Here is an 18,618-nt window from a genome sequence, read left to right as displayed (position 1 = left end):
TGACTATCGACGTTAACCGTCGTTAGTCATTAACCCTAATTTTCTGTTTTAAATCCTAATTAACCCCCTAATGCTAATCCTAATCCCAACCCTTAGCCTAACCCTAATCCTAAACCCTAAACCTAACCCTAACAACCCTTCCCCCATAATCCCACCACCCCTGCAACCCCCCTCCCTCCCCCACCCCATCGACACCCCCTCCCCCACCCCCGTAGGCCCTCCTCCCCTACCCCGTCGATACCCTCCCCACCCCCCACTCTCCTCGATTTCCCCACCCCCTCCCCACCATCTTTCTCTGCACATACCACCCTAAGTCCGTAAGATTTGGGCATCCCACACGAGCCACCATATGGGCAGCAACGAAGATCTGGGCAACAAAGATCGACGACGGCGTGGACAAAGCTATGGGCAGCGAAGATCGACGGTGGTGTGGACGAAGATTTAGGGAGCAAAAATCGACGGGTAGGGGAGCAATGAAAATCGGTGGGGTGGGGGAAATCTGGGCAGCGAAAATAGAATGTAGGGCAACGAAAATCGACGGCGGTGCAAAGAGGGCTCGACGGTCGAGCGACGATAGAGGGGTTGGGTGGGGAGGCTACAGGGGTGAGGGGGGAGGTGGGAGGGGTGGGGGCTGGGGTGGGGGAGGCTGCAGGGGTGGTGGGAGGGTGAGGTGGTTAGGGTTAGGGTTAGATTTAGGGTTTAGGGTTAGGATTAGATGTTAATTAGAAGACTATTCTATTATAAAAAATGGGCAGAAAAATAAGTCGGATCGGATTCTGAGTCGGGTGTTCGAATTTTAAGTCGGATCATATTTGGATTTTCTAAGTCGTATGTCGGAGTCGGATTCAAAATCCGACTTCTTGTACGGCCAAAGTCGGATTATACATCATTCGGTCCAAATCCGACCCGTTGTCAGCCATCTCTAACTTCCCTCTTTCCTCCTTCTAATACTTGTTGATTCAACGATAATGTAAATTGATAATGGAGGGAGTATATAACCAATTTCTTAATAGTAAGCAAAAACAAGATGATATGAAGATCTAGAGAGAAGGGCTCTCCCTTCTCTCTAGAGTTTTCTCTGAAAACCCCCACTGCCCTTTTCCAAAGCCTCTCTCTCAGTCTTGTTCACCGCTTTCTACCACTTTTCAGCCGCCTTTCTACCACCTTTCTACTTTTGTCCCTCCACCGATCAGCCTCTACCGTCTTCTCTCCATCTGTTCTACATCTATTTACTTCTCCTCCGTTGGAGAAACTGGTTCTACACCTGTTCTGACCTATTCGATGTCGCCAGACATCGAATCCGACCGCCACCGATATGCCCAGATCTGAAACGACTCATCCTTCAGACCGGGGCTTGGCTCCGAAATTCTTCAACTCCGCTCTACCGCCACCACCGACTTATCCTTGATCTTGTCGGTGCCGTGTTCGGTGGTTGAGGGCCGCCCCTCATAGTCCCTGCCATCAACAGGACCTGGACAACATCCTCGTGTTCCAGATCTGACGAATTGAAGCTGAAGCGAGGAAGCCGCCGCCTCAACCGCTTTGGGGTTGCTGCTTAGTTGCAAAATTTGACTGTAATGCTTCCTTGAGAAGCTAGAATTAGTTTTTTCCTTTTCTTTTTTCTTTTTCTTGTACTTTAGATATCTAGTAGTCTCTCCCTGAGATAGGGATTCTACTAGTTTTAGGTTTCTGGTGGATAATTCCCTAAGATAGGGATCCACTAGAACCTCATGTACCTCAAAAAAAAAAAAAAAAAAAGTAGTAACATTGTCGAATCACAATCAGTGCCAATATCCCATTAAAAGCAAAAAAGAGGAAAAAGGAGAAACAAAGCTAGAAAAAGGTGCAGAAGAAAAAAAATACGGAAAAGAAAAGATGTTCTTCGGATTCCTAGATCCACCAATTAGTTAACAGAATTCTATATTGCACACTGTAATACAGTACATAAATGTAATTCAACGTTTCATCTCTTTTTACTTTTCGATTAGGCAAGATATCGAATGACACAATTCTTATACTATTTGACACTAACTAGAAAACACAAAATTTCATATAATATTGCTTTGTTATAAATTGTGGTAATATGAGGCTAAACTTATTATCTTAAAAGGTTATTTATAGTAGATGTTAAGGTACAATTTTCATACAAGGTGATCTATTATTTAAAATGATTCTTGTAGCTTCAGTGACGGAGCCAGAAAATAAATATTGGATGAGCCAAATCAAATTCGACCACATGTAAAGTCTTATCATACATTATTACATTCGATTTTTTTATTGGTTGCAATGTTTTAAATTTTGCACTATTCATATATTAATCTTTTTTTTGATTCCAATTCATATACTAGTCTTGATAGAAAATATCTGACAAAATTGGAAAACAAGTTCTAGTAATTAATTGTTGGATTTATCTCAATGTGTAATTTTCACTAAATTAAAAGATAATAAAGACATTAATGAACAAAGTTGCAACTAATAAAAGAGGGAGAAAGACAAGTTATGATCATATACATTTTCAAAAGAATGGAAATACAATAGTGATATTTTAATAATTGTAATAAAATTTATGTGGACCAAGGTAAGCTTGGTCAAGTGGTAATAAGGAAAAAACCTTCCAAGTTCCAACTTCAAAGTTGGCGGTTCGGTCCCCACTAAGGGCACATCAGGAGATCATAGTTTCCTCTTACTGTCCCCACTTTTAAAGTGTCTACCCAAAAATCCAGACCGGATCAACTTGCGAGAGATTCTAGCCTTGTGGTGACTTTCTTCTTAAAATGACCCTTTAGGCACAAAGTTAGATGATTTTACCATAATTTTATTGTAAGTTAAAGTCTTATGCAAGACTTGCTAGATACAAATTAAAATGCGATGAAAGAAAATTACTACTTATAAACAAATTTAAGGAGAAGATTATAGAAGGTATATGGACAAATTAACCAAAATAACTTAAAACACCGATAAGAGGGATGAGTTAGGATGTTAAATTATTTTGATTAATTTGTTTATATTATCTAATCTTTTTCTTAAAAATACATGCCAAATAGCTATGTTGCAAGTAAAAATAAACAAAGAAAGCATATATATATATGAGACTTTAAAGAAAGAATGGAGTTTATATTGTCTTGTGGTGTCAACATTTAACCTCAATCTCATAGATAATAGGATCGAGTCTCACCATCTTACACCAACGATTTCCAACTTCTCCCTACAAAAGTATATTTTCACTAAATTTGACTTAATTGAAAGAAAACGGGCCTTTGCTCCTTGTAAAGAAAGATAAAAAAAGAAAGGACTAATGATCAACAAATAGTTGATTGCAATACTAACAAGAAAGTAGCTAGAATTTATGAACGGCTAAGGTTTATTTTTTCCCCAATAACATAATCACTTTTCTTCAACTTTTAATATAAGACATCAATACTGACGCATTTCTAGTGGAAGATGGGAAAGGGTGGGCCAAAAAAAAATATGAACACGTTATTGAATGACCTAGTTATAGAAAGTTTGTACAATGTGAATTATATATATATTCATGGTCATTAGTCATTACATGACGAATTACTAGCATATCATAGTAGTAGACTTTGTATCTCTCTAGTAATAGTATGCATTATACAATTAATTAATATATGAGTTGATCATTTTATTTTATTTATATGTCTCATTAGGAATTCCACTTTCTTCTTATTTTCATGCATCATTAATCTCGAACAATGATACTTATAATGGAGGTATCCTAATCTATACTAATATATTAAAAGGCGTGCGTAAACCAGGAACAGTGCCACGTGGCGCTCTCCCTAGAAAGTTTTAGATCATGTAATCCATGTACAATAAAAAAATTTAGAAATTGCATAGTATAGGTTTTGATCCCGTGACCTCAAGTTCATGCACTAAAGTTTTAACCACTAGACCAAGTAGTATTTAGTGCTATTATATCAAAGTACAATATTAAATGAAAATTTTCTTACCCGGGGAATTGCCCGGGCCTAGTAACTAGTATTATATTAAAAGACGTTCTTAAGTAAGGAACTACGTCACATGACTTTATTCTTTAGAGTGTTTACTTTATGTAAGCACGTATATAATAAGAAAAAGAAACAAACAAGTATCTTACAAGATTTGATCTCATGACCTTACACTTATAGAATAAAGTCTTAACCACTAAATCAAGTAATACTAGTTATTAGGCCCGGGCTATACCCCGGGTAAGAAAAATTTTCATTTATTAATATTGTACTTTGATATGATAACACTAAATAAAACTTGGTGTAGTGGTTAAAACTTTAGTACATGAACTTGAGGTCATGGGATCAAAACCTATACTATGCAATTTCTAATTTTTTTATTGTACATGGATTACATGAACTAAAACTCTCTAGGGAGAGCGCGTCACGTGACATCGTTCCTCATTTACGCACGCCTTTTAATATATTAGTATAGATATGGTATTATATTTATAAAGTAAAATGTTAATAAATGAATATTATAATTACTTGGGGCATAAGCCGAGCCTAAAAACTAGTTTTATATTTATTAGGGAGGTACTGATAAGTAAATGAACGGAGTTTTAACAAAATAATTTTAAATATAGGTACACTTGCGTGCATAATAAATGCAATAATGTAGATTTGAACACTGGATAGAACCTATCAAATTAACGTGAATTAAGTCTACATACTTACAAAATAACGAAACAAACCCATATTATAAGAAAGAAAGTCTGACCACATACAACCTAATGAGATTTCACTCTAAAATCAATTGATGATAGGTTAAGTATAACCAATCGTATTTTTATTTTTTTTAATGTGAGATCAGAGGATGCACTGGTCTCCATTAGCAACGACTATAGCTTACTTTAAGACTTTGACTTTTTACTCTTATGTCCTCCCAATCATTAATTGTCAGTTTAATTTAATAGTTGTAAAAAAAGTCGGGAATTCAAAACCAAAATTCATAAAATCTAATAAATCCAATAATTTCCAATTCAAATACATGCACATAGAGTATCTCAGTATCAATGCATATTGTTGATTATGGTTGACAAATATCATATTGGTCTTTAGTGTAATAGAACGAAAAGAAGATGATAATCAAATGAAAAGTTCAATAATATATAATTTGTATCTCGGCTCGAGTTAGGATATCCTACTATTTCATTTCACATACTATATTCATATTAGGAGTTTATCTTATAAGAAATCGTCTACTTTTAAGTTATAATTAGACAATGGTAAGTCCAATATTAAAAAGAGAATTAGTCCAATAATAACTAGGTTAATTTCTTTCGGTGACTAGTTTAATCCAATTAATAACTAAGTCTACTTTTATATTAAATTAGACCTTCTCTTTTAATAATTTTTGTCATACTCATACCAGATACCAAAAATTATCCCAAATGTTCAATTAAGAATCAAATTTTAATTTGAATATCAAGTTTCAAATCAAAATTGTTGAGTTTTTAGATATTTTAAGAGCCTATATAAATATAAAAGGGTGTAACTTGTGAGTGTAAAGAGTAAAACTAAACTGTATATGGGTTCAAATCTGTCTGCTCCACAAAGCTCCCAGTTCAATGGGCCACTTTGGCTTTTGTTGTTGTTTTGCATGTTTGTGAATTGTGACTGAGATCAATGCCTGATCTATCTAGGCTTCATTCATTAAATTCAAAATGCAACATGTTTCAGTGATTTGCCAGGTATACACAATGAATAATACTTATCATCTTCAATAAAATTACTGGGGTCCATTTTTATTTCTTTTATCTTAGCTTCCTCCTTATCTTACTGCATATATCCTGGCATTTCTTTATTAATTTAGAGAATAGGAGTATGAAGGAAATATATTACATTCAATGTAATATTGGCCTCAACATCTTAAATTATGACTTGGATACATGTAGCATCATAAATGTTGGTTATTAACTAAAATATCACAAACTATTAGACTTGATGCATCACGTATTCACGTATAATTTATAATACCAAAGGTGAGTTTTCTGGTGACGATGAATCTTTATTATTTTAATATTTTTTCTATTTCAAAATGGGGGGAAATAGTAAGAAAAAATATTGAAACAGTACAATTAAGATTCCCGCTGTTGGAAAAATAACTTACCTCAGATATTATTAATGATACGCGCTACACCAAGTCAAAGTTTGTGGTACTACATGCACTCAAGTTATAATTTGGGGTGTTGAAGTTATGATGTATAGCACACAACACATGTGAGTGTACGTTCCACGTTAATAAAAGAAGATAAATAAGTTCACTTCATAATGCAAAGAGGCTACTCCTCTTATTATCATATGGTTTTATGATGTTACCTCATTTATCTTGTGAAGTGCATTCTCTCTCATTGTGATGGATGCGGCCCATAGGCCTCATTCTTTGGTTGTTTCCTTTATTTATTTTAAAAATTTTATCTTGATCATCACTTCAATACTTTTAATACATTCTAACACTTCATACAAGCCATGTTCCTTCTTTTTTAAGTTCTCTCTCTAAAAACACAAAAGCTCTAACCTCTTTTTTAAAACACAAACCTTAGGAATTCGCCGGAGTTCCGGCGCCGCTTAGGTTTCCGGTGGCCCTCCGGCGAGTTCCTTTGATTTTTTAATCCTCATTTCATTTTATTTTTTTGGTTTTTTTATCTTAGTTTCGTGTTCGTGGTCTTTCTTCACCGTGAACAGCGCCATCTTCCGACGGTGGCGGCCTCCAGCTCGTCACTTTCCATCCCCCGTAGTTCGGTCCGGTTCCCTTCCCCTCTCTGTTTTTCATTTGATGGTAATCAGTTCGTCGCCTAGGGTTAGGTTTTAGTTGACCTCCCATTCCCCCTCCTTCTTTGGTGTTAATTGTTAGAGTTATTGTCGATTTGGCCTCCCCTCCCCCTCCCCTGTTTACTGTTTGTGTCAATTTGGCCTCCCCTCCCCCACCCCCCTGGTTATAGTTAGTTTTGGTTTGGCATCCCCTTCCCCCTCCCCTGTTCAGTGTTAGTTGTGTTGTTGTGGGCATCCCCTCCCCCTCCCCTATCTCGTATTCGTTGTGGTTGTCTTGGGCTTCCCCTCCCCCTCCCCTGGTTAGTGTTGCGGTATTAGTCAATGGCTTCCCTTCCTCGTCCCCTGTTTGAGTTGTTAGTGTCGGCCCTAGGTGGGTTTTTGTGTTGTTTGGTTCTTGGTAGTGGTAGTATTAACACGTGTTTTGCTTTCTCAATCTACTTGGTACTTTTGGTTCTTGCTGGAGGTAGGTTTTGTCTTCAAATTGTTGGGTCTGGTCTGTGCGATTGGTTGGGGTTTGTGTGGCAAGCAATTTCATGGCTGGGGTTTGCTCTCTTCGACTTTGGGAATCGGAGGTTTGTTCGAGATATAACAATGCTTAGATCTCCGTCTCGCTTGGTAATGATCTTCTCGATCATTGCCTGGACAAAACGATACCTGAAGATGGCTCCCCAATTTGCTAATTGGGTTTATAGCACGTCAACTCATTCGAGCTTCTCCTCATCGGCGAAGCCAGAAATACCCATTCCACAGGGTATTAAGTCACAAAGGATTGTGACTTGGTCATGTTGCGAGTTTCTCAACTCGCCGTTTCTTTGTCTCCCCGATTGTTAATTTTTAGATTTATATGAAAATGGGCCTGGGTAACCCATTAAGGAGGAGGAGAGTTTAGCCCACTTACAAGGTAGGAGGTTCCATCCTAAAACCAATTGGTGATAGGAGGAGTAACTCCTTATCTTATAAAGTGGTTTAGGCTATGTTCAGTTCACCTTATTTTTGCTTATTTCAGATCTAATCAGATCAGATCAGATCAGAAAAAATAAGTTCAAATCAGATCAGTTCAGATCATGCTTATATTTAAAAATCACTATATCTTTCATTACATATTAGTAAAAATTATAATAATTGAATATTAATAAAGTACTCATTGAGACGAATCAAACAAGACCCCACATGACTATATTTTTTTCTTATATATTGAGAAAAATCTAAAAGATAAGATCTTGTAATCAGATCAGTTCAGATCAGATCAGATCAGAAAATTTCAGGTGAACTAAACATAGCCTTATTCTCTCCTCTTTCTCCAATGTGGGACACTCACAAGTGGGCACTTAATGGGTTTCAACACACCCCCTCACTTGTGAGTGTCCTTAGAAATTCAGAGCTAACTGGAAAGGTCAGAGCAATAATCCTCTTAGGGGCTGGACATCCTGTCGAGGTAAATCCTTATCCAGTAGCTATCAAACACCCAGTTTAGACGAGACCCGCAACCCGGGCTCTGATACCATGTTAATTTTTAGATTTATATGAGAATGGGTCTGGGTAACCCATTAAGGAGGAGGAGAGTTTTTAGCCTACTTACAAGGTAGGAGGTTCCATCCTAAAACCAATTGGTGATAGGAGGAGTAACTCCTTATCTTATAAAGTGGTTTATTCTCTCCTCTTTCTCCAATGTGGGACACTCACAAGTGGGCCTTTAATGGGTTTCAACACCGATTGTGAAGCAGGTTCACCCTTCCCACTCCTCTGTTCAGGTCTCTGTCGCTCCTCTTCCATCAGTAGCGGAGTCATCCAGTTATCCAACCGTAGAGACCTCCAATGCAAGCAGATTTCTCCCAGTTTCAGTTATTTACGTTATTATACTTGTTCTCTAAGAGTACGTAACGCTCAGTTTGGTTTAGTTTCTTTGTTTTTTAGAATGGATGCACTATCCTTAGGATGTAATCCCGTTTTTTAATTAATGTAAATTTTCTTGATGTCAAAAGAAAAAAACACAAAGAATTTTTCGTGTGAATGGAACTCAGATGAGTCAGGTAAATCAAGTTGGAAATTTTAATTCTAGATTAGGTCAATTTAAAGTTAGTATTAAGTTCGTAGTGCAAGGTATGCTCGGAGCTTTCAATTTTGGTCTTAGTAAAAATGCTTTTGGTGATCTGATATAAAGTTTCCAAAAAACTACTGTATAGTTGTATTATTAACTAACATGTTAAACCAACTAATAGAACAAGATTTTTTTTTCTTTTTTTGACGGGGACTAATAGAACAAGATGATATCATATAACAGGTGAAATGCAAGTTGATCATCTATATACCAGAAGAAGGCAAGCAATGTCATTTATGAACCATGTGTGACACAATTTTTTACTCCATAGTATCCTTCTACAGTATGGAGTGTTGTTACTTATTAGGTTCGTCTCAATGTATATACATCATTATCATATTTGGACTATTTGGAGTAAAAGTTTAAAAACTTTGACCACGTATTATTTCCAATATATAAGAAAGAATATAGTTATATGGAGTGTCGTTAAGTTCGTTTCAATGTATATTTTCACAATAATTACCACGTATTCTTCCCGATCATAAGAAGTCAAATGGGGCTCATATTAAGATATGGGAAGAGTATGTAATCACATACCAATATGCATAAACTACATTATCAATTGAATCATAAGGACAAATGACTTGAATTTCAGCACTAAGGTATGCATTATGCACCAATATTACAGGTAACATGTTTACAATCACCAATAGTGTAATTTCTATTGGGTGTACTACTCTAGCAAGTAAATACAGAACAACCAAAGAAATCAAGAAAAACAAAGCACCATGAGAAAATTTACCAACCTACAGTCCACAACTCCACACTAGGAATCAAACATATTAAGTGATGATGTACATAAGCTCCCAAAGATCTCTTTTGAACTTTTCCTCTTTCTTACTATGGGAATATGCTTTAGGGCATCATAAGTCATAACAAAGTAATTATATTAGAGCAATAACAGCCTAACAGGAGCTTAAGTTGGCCACAGAAACCCGCGTTCATCGAAACTGCAGGTCAAGCAAGCTAGCCAGGTTTATCATGGGCAAGCGAAATGTTGCATGGTGTGCACAGTGTCTAACTCAGCAGCCCGCACAAGCAAGCAGAAATTTGCACAGGACCCTGTACTAGCAAGCGAGTTTTACTAGCTCGCTCACGGGCGTCTTCCAGTTGTAGTTTTTTTCTGAGTTCCTTCACCTTTACACTGCTTCCAACTCGATTTCATTCATTCCCAACCATCTTTAAACCAACATATAGATTTTCAAACAACAGAAAGCTCAATGTACCAATCACCTGTTCTGTTCATCAATTCAGGGCAATGTCTGAAAACTGTTGGGAAGTATAATCTTTTCTCAATAACAAAAAATACAACTCTCTCAAAAAAAAAAAAAGAGAAATACAACTTAAGGATCTACAAAATGTTAATATACACCAACCAGATAGGAGAACTTAGAACGTGGAAAAAAAAAGAAGAGGCTACCTCTACCCTCAACAGGACAAGAAATATCTTCGTACTTCCAAACCAATCAAAATCAGTTGGTATGTGTAGTAACACCAACAACCTGAAATTAGTTGTGCTGAAACCAAACGGCCTCAGTACATCCTTGCTTATTACCATATACAACTCTTGTTGGTATTTGGTAATCTATGTTTTCTCTATTGCTAATGCTCACTACTCCTAGAAAAGCTTTAATCCTTCGGTATTACCCAAGAATATTTCGGAGCTAGCACAAGTATCATCAATCTTTAACTAGGATCTCTTGCACAACCGCCAGGAAGCAGGAACTTGTATTTCTCTGTGTTTTCTATGAGATAAGCAGGAAGGTGAACAGCAGAAGAAGAACGAGGAATCGATCCCATCTTCTTAATTAATTCCCTAAAGCTATATTCTTCAGGAAGCATGTCGAAGAGGTCATCTCCTTTACAAATGAGTCCCTGAATTCTTCTATGATCTAAAAACTCTCTCCTCCTAACGCGATCAGCATGGCTATAAGCTGTCATCTTGAACACAAAATCCTGAAGGTACTTAAAGCAGAAGCTACAATGCCAACCAGCATCTGAAAGAATAAGGTTTGAAACCCGGGAATGCCTATACCGTGTTGATGGGCTGTAGATGTGGGCTGAGGCCCGCCAACTGCTGTAGTCCACTGGAAACTCAAACGAGTACATGTAATGCTTTAGCTCGAGGTGTAATATAGGCGGGACCCCATTGCACCACTGAAGGAGTTTTATGGTGTGAGGGCTAGGAATTTCATCTGCATCTGACATAATGAGGCGGTCACCATTTGAAATCCCTGCCTGTCTAATTAAGAGATTCATTGCCACCCGATGTTCGCTCTCGAGATCAAAGGGGTCTTCGTGGGACCCAGGGTGTCTAACTCGCCCGGGAAAGAATCCATAGGCTAACTGACTCTCGGCAAAGGCAAAACGATCACGGTTTGAAGCAAAATGAAGAGGCTTAGGGATGCCGGTGAAGGTAGTGTTGGATTCTATGATTACAAACTTAGTTACATAGGGTTTGAGCTCATTCCACCTTATCTCGACCAAGTCTAGCTCGTTGCTGAAAATAATAGCATCAAAGACGCGCCGAGGTTTGGAGCGAACCGACCATCCGTGGAGACTACATAAATGATCCATAGAAACATTTTCTGCATAGTAGTGAGGGAGACGGAAGAACGGTGGAGGGGGCTTGTCCCAAATAGGGCGGAAAAAATAGGTGATCTTCTGGTGATGGTTGAAAAGTCCAAATAGACAAGTGGGTACAAGAAGGATGAGTATGATGAAGACAAACTTAGGTGTGGATCGCCTAGGAAGGCGTAGGGGTCGAAGGGGCATTATTTACTCTGAGGAAAAATATAGGGTGAGGCAGGTACCATAGTTTCTTATCCTTGTTTTAATGTGCCTTTGTGTATCTCTCTAATCTGCGCAGATTCCAGCACAAGACAGGTTATTAGTTCTGATTCTTTCATCTCGTCACACAGCCTAAGTGTAAAAAGAAATCAATTGGCAAGAGGTGACAATTACCTTGTCAACAATCCAGTCGTTTTCGCAATCCTTGATGATAATCAATCAAACGTCAGAAGGAAATTACCCCAAGTCTATGCAACCAATGGCTGATAAGTGATAAGCCTATAAAACAGCCATAGGAACTTCATTAGCTTCGCATGTTGATGAAAATGCAGAGGAGAATAACCAAATTATGGCTGCTTATGCATAAAAGATAATCTAAGATTCACATCACCAAGACTCTTCATTTCATCTCACGTACCAAGTTGGATTTTTGACATTCTGCCATGGGTATGGACACTTGACACTTATTAAGGACCAAAGATAAGGAAAATTTACATAATAGCCAAGTCTGATACTTGGATATGTACCTGTGTCTAAGAATAGTACCCCAAGTCCAAGTAGCATGGTCTAGGATGCAAACAATAGGGTGCCTACTATAACAGACTCTTTTCACAGATGGCCAACCGTTTTCTTCTTTGTCTTACAGGTAACTAGAAGGAAATCATAAATAATGAGGAACTATTTCTGGAAAGGTTTCTGCAGTACGAGCTTTGGAAGAAAGCACCAAACTCTAATGGTGCTCTCTCTGAGATTCAGCTATCTATGAAGTGGAAAATTATAGCTTCCTGAATAAGGGAGGGATGATTGTTCCAGCCAAATTGTGACAATATCCGAGACTTTGTGGGTCAAAAGCTCTAAGCAATAGGATAATGTGAGGAATGGCAACAAGGAATCATATTGAAGTGAAGCCTAAGAGAATTGAGCCTTCCAAATCCTCAATATAGCATCTATGTAACTGGGACTTTTCATTTTACCTCAAATACCCTATCGGATCTTCAACACTCACAACATGGTATTGACCCTTCAAAACTCCATTTTCAGCCAAAATCATAGATATCTTTCATCTTGTACTTGGACGCATATACATATCCGACATCAGTATCCAATCAAACACACTCTTGGAGGACTTATCACCTTAATCTGGTCTATTATCAGTCATTCACTCTTGGAGGACTATTACCTTAATCTAGTCGATTTTGGGCCAAAGTCATAGATATCATTCACAAAGAAGCCTTGTCTTGCACTTAAAAAGTTGATGCCCAATCAAACACACTCTTGGAGGACTATTACCTTAACCTGGTCAGCCTTACATCTGATCTTACTTCATGCATATGCATTCTGGGGTAGGAGAAAGTACAAATTGATTTCTGCCAAACCCGTTTACATTTAAGTGTTCACCTCATGCCTCTATTAGGCAAAGAGAATAAACTTACAAGTAGTGATCGACAGTTGATAAAAGACCATAAATTCTTAGGCAATTATCTGAATAAAACATTACATATATCAGGTCTCATGAGTCCAAACATAGATCTCGGAATCCCTAAAATCTGCCTAAGGTTACACGTTCATTCACAACGTTAGGCATGATATTTTCTTCTGTATGGCTCATAATGTGCATTGTAACACCGAAAAGACAAATTAGCAAGACCTTCTTAAGGCTCAAAATTAAGATCAAGTGCTAAGTGGATTCACATACTTTGAACCTAGTACTAGTACAACTTGTACAAGATATAGATAGAAAGTAAGAACATTGTAGCAAGCATTAATGACAATTGGTGTACCAAGATGAGAGACTTTACTATGAATTTAGATATGCAAAATTTGCATATGAGAGTCCTAAATGACTCAAAAATCCCCCCATATTAATCTCAAGTTTCACACAAAAAAAAAACCATATTATGCGTCTTCAGGCACATTGCAATAATAAACTGGATAATCCCTTATCTAGAACTTAATTTTCCTTAAAACTTATTTTGTCAAGGTGAAGAGAACGCGCCTCCTTAGACCTACTAACATATTATGATGCCATTATGTCACTTCTTGCCTCATTATGAACTAAGAAAATATGAAATCTTCTAACTCATCATTTAATTGCCCTGAACAGCTAAATTTCAATAAAATCTATAAACTCAAGGAAACTCATAATTGCCATATTGGGAGTAGAAGCCCAAGATTCCTAAGTAGAATCTTAAACCAACCAAACTTCTAAAAATTAGTAAGTGTCTCATAAAAACAAGAGAAAAATACTTTGTATCTTCATTTTCTTTTCCTCACTTTGTCCCTCTCTTAAAAGAATCTAATCAACTAAGAACCTTACAAAATTTTGACCAAATTTGCTAAAAAACAAGCTCAAAATCTCCCTAAACAACCCACAAATTTAGAGAAGAAAAGCTCAAAGCTTTAAGCTTTCTAATCTTGCAAAACAATGGCTACAATACATCAAAAATTGCAACAATAGCACCAAATATAACACATAATAGATGCAAAAACAAGAACCCAGAACATAAAATTCAAGATCCATCCTTCAGAAAATGAAAAAAAGAAGTCAACTATATGTGGTATAATACATACATATATGTGAGCTCCATTATCAACAATATTCTAGCTAAAAAGCAACAAAAAAAAGAATCAAAATATGCATAAAAGAAGGAAGATATGTCACCTTGTAATGATTTGCAACTATTTTGCTGGAGATTTCCCAGATACAAGGGGAAAGTAGGGAGAAATGGAAGTAAGGAGGGAATTTAGGAGGTAATAGCTATATTAATGGTGAATAATTTGATTTCTTCTTTGTTCTTTTCTTCGTCCACCTGCTTACAGAGATTAACATGTCCCACGTGGCACGTGCCTAGTCTTTGGGTTTTTGGATATGTGCTATAATTATTGAAGTATGTTCATGTTTGCTTACAACAATAAAAAATGTACACAATTAGCCATATTTAGAGTAATGTTTCTTTCTCATTTTGTTTTAGTTGTTTGAGTTTCATGGTAATTAATTAAGTTTAATGGGTCAAATTGCATTTATATCACTAATATTTATATCTCAATCGAATTGAAAAGATAACAATTATTGACAACATGTCATGTTTTATATCCTAGCATAGTGTTTCTATTGTCATATTATATTTCATCCTGAGCAGCAGGTGATAGCCTAGTGGTGTTGGCATCACCTTCAATATCAGAGGAGGAATCCCCAAGTTTTCCCTTCCTTGCAAAGGACTTCATCTTACTTTTTTAAAAAAAATATTAGAAGTGTATTTCATCATTTTCTTCTAATCTACACACGTTATTCTTTGATACTGTTCACATACTTCACTTTGATCATCATTTATGAAATATATATAAGAAAATGTATAGTCATGTGAGATATTGTTAGATTAATCTCAGCATAAAGTTTACAAATATAAACTCATTGTAATTTTTACTTTTACTTAATTAATTATATGAATGGTCAAAGTTTTACGTTGGCAAGTGTGAAAGTCAATCTCTGTAGATTAAAAAGAAGAAGATATAGTACTTCTATAATCTGGTAGACTGGTACCTACATCTATTAATAAATAAAATAAATAGAATTTATATGTGCTAGTTGATACCAAATCTTATATTATGTAGACCGTGTATCACTTATTTATTATTTTTGTCTTATTGGTTGTTATTATTACTATAACCCATGCATCATTCAATTATTTAAAATTAATATTTACATAATAATCAATACACAATTCTAGTTGATGATTTATTCAAGAAAAAGTGGGACATTTGTCATTGAGGACGGATATTTTTCTCATCATAAGTTCGTATAATTTACAAAGACAAGCTATAATATAAATTTGTATACTTCCTCCGTTTTTTTTACTTGTAGCATTTTCCTAAAATGGAAATAATTAATTACTTGCAACATTTTTTATTTTTGCTTTTCCTTTCTCTTTCCAATCATATGGGACCCTCTTTTTTTTTCCTGTATGCCTCTCTCCTACCCAAATTTTGCATTGTAGTTGATGAAAAAAAAGGCCATGTTTGGTAAATGGCTTTTTCATTGGCTTTTGGCTTTTCAGTTTGGTCAAACAGCAAAAAAAAGTGTTTGGTTATTGGCTTTTTGGTTGGCTGAAAAGCTGGCTTTTAAGCCAAAATGAAAAAGCTGCCTGGAGCAGCTTTTTAGATTGGCTTGTTGGCTTGTTGGCCCACAAACTCTCTAATAAACAACCAACAACCACAATTATTTTTGTCAAATACTTTTGCAAACAGCTGTCTAAGGCTTAAACAACCAACTTAAAAAGCCAATACATACAACCAATGCTTCCAGCCAGTCAAACAAGCCAACTAAACCAGCGAAAAGCCAACAGCCAACAACTGATTGCCAAACAATCCCAAGGTGTTGCAAGTAAAAAAAAGAAGGAAGTAAATCATATCTGTCAAATTCAATTAAATAATTAATATATTTCATCGTTTTAATATTCGTAATAGTTTGAACAAAACTGTCAAAGAAAATGACACTCCCTCAAGTTCTCAAATACCTAAACATTTGTGTTGACAAGTGTTGAGTAAAGAAACAAAAAAATAAGTCCGACATAACCATTTACTTTGGATAATATTTTAAGGGCTACAAATGCAAACTATGTACCATTAGGGATGGTAATCCAGTCCGAATCCGACCCTAATCCGCTCCGATCCGAAGGAAAAAAAATCCAAGTTGACTCCAACAAAAAAGTAATCCGACTCCGACTCCGTTTAAAAAATCCGACTCCGAGTCGGAGGAGGGTCGGAGTCGGATCTCATAAAATAATCCGACATCCGAATCCGACTCCGACTTTGAGTCAATCAATCTTTTTTTCTTACTTATGTAATGTATTATTTATGTATAATCTGGCTTCGACTTTCAGCCAATTGTATTATATAGGATTTTCCCATAGAAAAAATGATTGTTAAAAATAATAGTAATAATTAGATTATTTGTACTATATAAGATTTCCATATGCCGATGAGAATAAATTGTAATGGTTAAATTATTGTATTATAGAAGACTATTCTATTATAAAAAATTGGAAGAAAAATAAGTTGGATCAGGTTCGGAGTCGGATGTTCGGATTTTAAGTCGGATGTCCGGATTTTAAGTCTGGTCGGATCTCAGAGTCGGATGTTCGGATTTTAAGTCGGACCGGAGTCGGATTTTCAAAATCGAATGTCGGAGTCGGACTCGGATTTAAAATCCGACTTTCTGTAGGGTCGGAGTCGGATTATGCATAATCCGGTCCAAGTCTAACCCGTTGCCATTCTTATGTACCATATATTATAACATTGTACTATTCGATGATTTCAAAGTCACTAGAGTACTATTTAGGATGGAGTATTTTTCTATGAAAAGGACACCAGTTTAGTAAATGCCATTGGAATTTTCTTCTTCCTGTTTGGTGTCATTAACTATGTATTTTGAATCAGCAAGCACCAACTTAACATTCATAAAAAAAGTTGGACGAGGTTAGTTAAGATAAAACTCACATGATCTAGTGGATCTACCATGCAATTATAAGAGATTATATATATATATAAAGATGCCATATCCAAAACCTCAACTATTGTTTGATTGGAGTATATTTTCATTATACAAAGAGGAGTGACACATGTGAAAGTTAATTAGCTTCCTATAGATGGCATCGATTCCTTTTGACTAAAGTTTAAACTGATATTATAGGGTCCAATTATACTAATCCTTGCTTAAAGCCTAGCATTGCAGTTTTTTTTTAAAAAAATTGGTAAGAAGAATTCTTTTAGGCTGCCCTCACATAGGAACTCTACCCAGAGGCCTATTATAAGCCAGACATCCCCCGACCCCTAACCTGCCTCCCATCTTAAATCTTAAGCAAATGTTTGAGGTAGGAATTGGACCCTAAACCTTGCTAGAAAAGATGGAAAAGCTCATCACTTGAGCCAACTCCAATTCCTCCTAGCATTGCAGGTTGTCACATGTGACTCTCCTCTTCAAAAATGACATGACGCTATGCCATTGTACACATATATTTTAGGTCCTCATAGAAAATAAAAGGGTTTTTCTATTATAAAGTGTAACGTGTGCGAAATTTTACGTTGTATCCATCCTTTTCAAACTTTTCACAATGTGTCTTTAAACTTTTTAGACGATGCACAAAATACCTTTATACAAAATAACAGACAATAGATTTTTGGGACTTTCGTACCATATGGGTATAGTGTAGGATTTTTTAGTCTTATTAGTTGACCGAGGTTTGCGGCGTGATCTTGAGAAATTGAAAGTTGAGTGGTGTTTGAAATAGGATGCCTGTTATTTAGAAAGTTTAAGATTATAATATGAAAAGTCCACAAAAGCCGAGTATAATATATAATTTCGTCAAACACAAAGACACTACATAAAAAAAAAAATAAACCACTACCTAAACCCACAACCTTATATTTTTAAAAAGGATTTCATTTACCACCACTCCAATGCCATAACTATTATTATCAAAGTAGCCAAGAAAATAAAAAGTCATGTTCATCATTTTTGCAAACTTCATATACTCTATTTTTATAAAAATGTAATCATAAAACAAAATCAACTGAAGTATTCTCAAGCTATGAAATATAAGCACAAACTTTTTATATTTACGGAGTAGCTTAAATAGAAACATTAAAAAATGAAAATAATAATTAATTATTACATTATTTTCAACTAACCTTTTCTTTTACAAAACTTAAAACTATAACATCTTCTAATTCACATACAATTTGTAATGCAGAATTTGTAATATTGAAGAACAAAATTTCCATTTCTAGATTAATCAAGTAAATTCGTTTTAAACTTGATTTGCTTAATAGTTGGATAACCAATTTTACGCTAATATTAATGTAAAATTGACAACTATTTAATTTGTTAATACTTTTGATAAGATTGTAAACCACAAACAACTAAATTTATTCTCAAATATTACAAAGTGG

General features: G+C 35.9%; 1 protein-coding gene across 1 annotated transcript; it reads right to left on the bottom strand.

Annotated features, from left to right (window-relative positions):
• Positions 1-9,442: 9,442 nt before the first annotated feature.
• LOC104901992 (uncharacterized) lies at positions 9,443-14,490 on the bottom strand. Its single transcript, XM_010689633.3, has 3 exons — positions 14,333-14,490; positions 11,845-11,949; positions 9,443-11,741 (listed from the first exon to the last, which is right to left on the bottom strand). The coding sequence occupies exon 3, from the start codon at positions 11,653-11,655 to the stop codon at positions 10,567-10,569; it is 1,089 nt and encodes a 362-aa protein (XP_010687935.1). The 5' UTR covers positions 11,656-11,741; positions 11,845-11,949; positions 14,333-14,490; the 3' UTR covers positions 9,443-10,566.
• Between the last annotated feature and the right edge of the window lie 4,128 nt (positions 14,491-18,618).

Source organism: Beta vulgaris, chromosome 8, assembly GCF_026745355.1.
Source record: "Beta vulgaris subsp. vulgaris cultivar EL10 chromosome 8, EL10.2, whole genome shotgun sequence".
Taxonomy (NCBI): domain Eukaryota; kingdom Viridiplantae; phylum Streptophyta; class Magnoliopsida; order Caryophyllales; family Amaranthaceae; genus Beta; species Beta vulgaris.
Note: the sequence above shows the minus strand (reverse complement) of the source record. Positions and strands in the feature narration are given on the sequence as shown.